This window comes from Dromiciops gliroides, chromosome 2 (assembly GCF_019393635.1).
Source record: "Dromiciops gliroides isolate mDroGli1 chromosome 2, mDroGli1.pri, whole genome shotgun sequence".
Taxonomy (NCBI): Eukaryota; Metazoa; Chordata; class Mammalia; order Microbiotheria; family Microbiotheriidae; genus Dromiciops; species Dromiciops gliroides.
The window spans coordinates 554,797,848-554,803,838 of NC_057862.1; the positions used below are offsets into that span (position 1 = coordinate 554,797,848).

Sequence of the window (5,991 nt, forward strand, 5' to 3'; positions counted from 1 at the left end):
TACAATTTTTTCCCCCTTCAGTGCAGCCTTTCCACAGGACTTAGCCAGGGACAAAGAGACGCTAAGTAGCTGTACTTGGGAACAACAAAGCCGTGAAGGCAACAGGAGTCACACAACTGTTCTCTACAGGAAGCCCCCGTCTCCGGTGAGAAATAAGAAACACAACAGCCACAGGATGCGCCTTGGGTCAAGGGGACGTGAAACACCAGCAGCTTTTTGGTTCTCCTTTGTATTCAGAGTGACTGAGTCTGTTCCTTTTAGATCCCAACTCTACAGCTGGGGCCTGAGATAGGAGCTCCACAAGTGTGAGCAGAGGCAGGAGCCACTGGTCTGGTCCTCATTTCTCGCTGACAGAAAGCTGGGAGCCACGATGGGGACAGCCTTGCTCCCACTGATGCTGCTTCTACTGCTCAACCAGATGCTGTTCAGCCCTAAGTCCTGGGCCAGGGCCAGCAATGAGGAGGAGGAGGAGGAGGCAGCTGCTGTGTGTGCTGGGACTGCCTGCTACACTGCCCACTGGGGCAAGCTCAGTGCCACTGAGGCCCAGCTCAGCTGCAGCACCAATGGGGGAAACCTTGCTACAGTAAAGAGTGAAGAAGAGGCCCAGCAGATCCAAGAAGCCCTGGCCCAGCTGCCTGACAGGGGGGCCCCGGCCCGGATGGTCAAATTCTGGATTGGGCTTCAACGGGAGAAGAGCAAGTGTTTGGACCCCGATGACCCACTGAAGGGGTTCAGCTGGGTTGGAGGTGGTGAGAACACATCTTACTCCAACTGGTATAAGGAGCCCATGAGCACATGTATCTTCAAGCGCTGCGCCTCCCTCCTTGTGGATTTTTCTTCATCTTCTCTTGCTGCTGCCCAGGCCATCCCGAAGTGGTCAGAAAGTCCATGTGGCACACCAGGTTCACCAGGCAGGAACATTGAGGGCTACGTGTGCAAGTTCAGTTTCAAAGGTATGTGCCACCCTGTCGCTCTTGGGGGACCAGGTGAGGTGACCTACACGACACCCTTTGGGGCTACTAGCACCTCCCTGGCTTCTGTGCCTTTTGCTTCAGCTGCCAATGTGAACTGTGGGTATGAAGGAGAAAAAAAAATTCACTACCTTGTGTGCAAGGAACGGAGTCCCAACCTGTTTGACTGGGGCATCCCAGGCCCTTTATGTGCCTCCCCAACTCATGGCTGTGCCTTCAACAATGGTGGCTGCCAGCAGGAGTGCTTAGAGGGGGCAGATGGTTCATTCCTCTGTGGCTGCCGTCCTGGATACCGTCTTCTAGACGACTTGGTGTCCTGTATCCCCCGGGACCCTTGTCATCCCAACCCATGCAGGGGAAAGGCAAAATGCAGCCCTGGAAGTCATGGACAGCACTATGAGTGCCAATGTCCTGCAGGCTTTAAGCTCACTCCAAATCGACTGGATTGTGATGATGTGGATGAGTGCACTGGATTCCCATGTGCCCACAATTGTGTCAACACTCCTGGTAGCTTCCATTGCACCTGCAATCCAGGTTTTGAGCCCCAACACCACAAAAGAATGGAATGCTGGGACATGGATGAATGTGCTGGGGACCGCTCCCCCTGTGCACAGCTTTGCATCAACACTGTAGGCTCTTTCCAATGTGCCTGCCAAAAGGGTTACAAGATTACTGGGGAAGATGGCACCCAGTGCCAGGATGTAGATGAATGTGCCGAGGCAAGAAACCCTTGTGAAGGCCTTTGCTATAATGTACCAGGTTCTTTCCAGTGTGGCTGCCTGCCAGGATGGCATTTAGCACCCAATGGTGTCTCCTGCATTGCCAACCACACCATATCAGTTCTTCCACGTAGCAGTCAGCAAGGGGATGAGAAGGAAGGAGAGAAGATCAATGAAATAGAGGATGACAAAGGGGAAAAGGAGAAAGAAAAAGAGAATAGTGGTTCTCCCTCAGTTCCAGACACAACCAAGAGACCTGTGGTCACCCCAGGAGCTAATGTTTTCTACCATGTGGCACCTACACTGGGGGAACCTTCCCAACAGACTAATACTCCTATCACTGAAGACTCTTCCAAGCCTCCTACATTCAGTAGGAAACCAAGAATTCAGGTGATCTCCAGCAGCCTCCAGCCTCCAGTAATCACCACTGATGGAGGATCTCAGAAAGGAGAATCCTTGGCAAATGGGAGTAATGATTACAATGATGACCAGAAATTGCTCTTGTTTTATATCTTGGGGACAGTAGTAGCCATCTTGCTTATTCTGGCAATGGTCCTGGGGTTAGTGTTCTATCGAAAGAAGAAAGCAAAAAGGGCAGAGAAGAAGAAGTCTCCTCAGAATGCAGCTGACAGCTACTCCTGGGTCCCTGAGCAGTCTGAAAACAGGGCAGTAGAAAATGAGTACAGGTAAAGGCTGCCAACCTGTAGGGAGGAGGTGGAGGCAAGAAAAGCCAGCAAGGGGGAGGTGGGAGGGAAGTGTTCTTGTTATGAGACTGTGAACCCCAACAGAGATCAAACTGAAGTCAGGAGACAAAGCTACCACAATCAATGAACAATCTTTCAGAACAGTACTTTAAACTGCTAGAGACACCAGGGTATTAAGGGTATTTTGATATGTGTGTTTACATGTAAAGAATATATGAATATATATATACATAGCTCTTTGGGTATATGTCTGCACACATAATAAGAATGGACTCCAATACCTATTACTTGTGTAACAGATTATGGGCATTGAGAACATTTGCCAAGATAATGTATGTTTCAGTCTATTGTCATCATTAACTTTAAATGGCATTTTAAAGTAATACATAAGTATATGTGCATATGTGTGTATATATACATATATGCACGCATACATGTATATATCAGCATGTTTTTCAACTTTGGAACTGGAATGGAAACAAAATGGTAAACCTGTGCTCTTGGGACGATTTTTTTTTGTGTTGATTCTTTATGAAACAGATGATTTGGACTTAGATTTCCTATGAGTGAGCAGCATATATAGTACCTTTAAAACCCAGGGATGGGGTTTGTGGGAGAAGTGGATTCTGGCACTATGGTTTCATAAATGTTTCATGAATATTAACAATGGAAATACACTGTCCCTTTTCTTGTTCTGTTGGGTCTTAATAGATATTTTTTTCACCCAACATTTTGTGAAGCTGCTCATGTTAGGAAAAAAAAAAGGAAAAAGGATATGCTAGGAGAAATTATGTGTTAAGAGAATTCTTTTTTGAATCCTTTCATTTCTTTTCAGTAGTCTATTAGAAAAAAAGCTAATTGGATAACAACCACGAATTCTTACTATATCAATAGACATAGTCCCTTGGGTCAGGTAGTTGGTATTGAAGAAGGCAATTAATTGAAACTGCATATGTTACCAAAATATCTGTTTTTGTGCTGAGTTTTATATCCATGGGTTGCATATCGAAGAAATTCACTGGGATGGGTATATATGAAGTGAATTCTGTTAATATCTAAGTCTTTAGAAGTCAGGATTACTCCTTCCCAAGTTGTTAGTTTTTAAGTTATTCAGAAGCCTATGATTTGGGGGAGAATAGCAGAAATTATTTTAGGTGAATTAAAGGTGCTATTATTTTTTAAATGTTTAATCCAAAGATTTAAAGAAAGAAAAATAAAAAGATCCAATTAAGCAATGACCCTGGGAGATTTCCAGATCTGGTGAGCCAGCTACCATGTAAGATCTAGTCATATCTCCAAAAAGCCCCGAGGCCATGTGGCAGCAGGACAAGGTCACAGTTCATTAGGCTTGAACTTTATTGCAGTGTTCAGTTACAGGATGAATTCAACCTGAGGACCCATATATTAGCTAATGTGGCTTGACAATAGGGATGACGTTTAGGCATCCTTCATGAACATCCTGTTCAAGGGATCTAAGAAACCATTCCTTTTTGTTTGAGCCCCAACTGTAGTTGTCCACATAAGTGATTCACCTGGGTGAAGAGCATTCCTTTCATATTGTTTTTTCTATATCTCTTGAGCCTGGGGCTGATCAGGCTACTAAGTTCAACTGAATGTATAATGTATGCATATCTGTGTGTATGTGGGGTGACTGAGTGGATGTCAACTTCATATCTGGGATAAGAATTTATTTTGGGAAATGAGATAGGTCCCCAGGGGGCTCTCTCAAAAGTGGATGGAATAAATGTTAGTTCCAGGTGATTGAGGGTAAAATGAACTTTCCTTCTTTCTTTCTTTCTTTCTTTCTTTCTTTCTTTCTTTCTTTCTTTCTTTCTTTCTTTCTTTCTTTCTTTCTTTCTTTCTTTCTTTCTTTCTTTCTTTCTTTCTTTCTTTCTTTCTTCCTTCTTTCCTCTCTCTCTCTCTCTCTCTCTCTCTCTCTCTTTTCTTTTTTCTTGAAATGCTTGACTATCAGAATGGAAACTTACATTACTGTCTGCCAGTTGCAATAACTATATTAGATAGTTTTGCTCAACTCTTTATGTGGTAAAATTTTATGGGACAGAAAGTGTTCATTGGGAAGCTATTAATGTGTCAAAACAAAATAGATTAATTAAAAAGTGGGTGGGAGATTAGAGAGATGGCATGGTGGAGTAGAAAGGGCACTGGGTTTGGGAGTCAGGAAACATGAGTCTGAATCCCAGCTTGGCTATATACTATCTATGTGTCCGTAAAATAATGGGGTTGGGCTATATAATCTCTAGGATGCAATTAGGCTCTAAATCTATGACTCTATGACCTTCTTTGCTAGAGGTTCTTGGAAAACAAACTGGCCAGTAGGCCTGACTTAAGTGAACTAGCTATAACTCATTTCTTCACCATTTTCTAGCAAATCTTCCACATCTGGACAGTGAGATATATCATAACTTTGTAACAAGCATCTACAGTTGATGGGAAATTATAATACCTTTGAAGAAAATGATTACAAGGTTTCAGTTTACCACTAATGAAAAACATACTAATTAAAAATAGAATAAAAGTGAAAAAAACTCTAAAGAGATATAAGGAAAAAAAAACTAAAACTTACCTTGCTTTCTTAGTAGATGGCTATTTTCTGCATCAATTTTCTGTCACTACTTTATGGTCAATGTAATATAACATTAGTCTTTAATTTTATAATTTCTTCATTTAACCATGCTCAACTGATTGCATAAGGTTGTATACATGATAGTGTGTATATATATATATATATATATATATACATTCAGATACTTCGTATACATATTTATATATGAAGTATCTGAAATATCTTGAAATTTGTTATAAAAATAGAACATATGTACTGTCATTTGTGGTGGATATTGTAGCCAGAAAGTGTTGAATAATAATGAAGTGAGTGATCGGGTAGAGGTTTGGGGAGGAAGCTCCAGCAAATCTAATGGCGTTGTAGGGATTCCTAAAGAAATATTTTCTGCATTTTACTCTTTTAATTAAGTCCTTAATTTTATCAGTTAGAATGACAGACTTTCTGATGCAGTGAAATAATTCTTCATGAAAAGCAGTACTTGAAAAGAAAGCTTATACAAGAAAGCTATTTCAAAGCAGATGAAATTTATAACCATGACATTTTAAAATGCAAGAGTTGAAAAGGCTTTTCTCCATATGCCAGCAGAATGTACAGAGACTTTTGCTTCTTAATGATTGCCTGCATTTTTACTAGACTGCATGGGCATTTGTTGATATCCCTAACTATTAGGATCTGAGCAGCTGACAAAGATATAACATGTTGCTTGGTGTACGTTGGTGCCTTAGGAGAATGAATTGAGAAACTGACACTCTCTTAGACATTTCAAAATTGTTTACCTGCTTCTAGCAATAAGATGTCAGCATCTTTTCACAACTTTCCCAGGAGGATCACCTATTTTAAAGGGCAGGACGATTTCTAGGAATCATTGGATATTGTATACCAAGTCAAGCAAAGGACTTTAAGAGCAAATTACATGTAGTGTATTATAATGGGGTTTTTTAGTGTATTATAATGTTGATGTAAATTTGTATTTTTATTTTTCAAGAAGGAAAGCCAAGGGAGAGAATAAGAAA

The 5,991-nt window shown here is 41.5% G+C and overlaps 1 protein-coding gene across 1 annotated transcript; it reads left to right on the forward strand.

Moving 5' to 3' along the window:
- The first annotated feature begins 214 nt into the window (after positions 1-214).
- Positions 215-4,275, forward strand: CD93 (CD93 molecule). The gene has a single exon (XM_043981683.1). The coding sequence runs from the start codon at positions 371-373 to the stop codon at positions 2,378-2,380; it is 2,010 nt and encodes a 669-aa protein (XP_043837618.1). The 5' UTR covers positions 215-370; the 3' UTR covers positions 2,381-4,275.
- Positions 4,276-5,991: the final 1,716 nt, after the last annotated feature.

Coding starts and splice junctions, on each gene's coding strand:
- CD93 (XM_043981683.1), top strand. CDS start 371: ATGGGGACAGCCTTGCTCCCACTGATGCTGCTTCTACTGCTCAACCAG.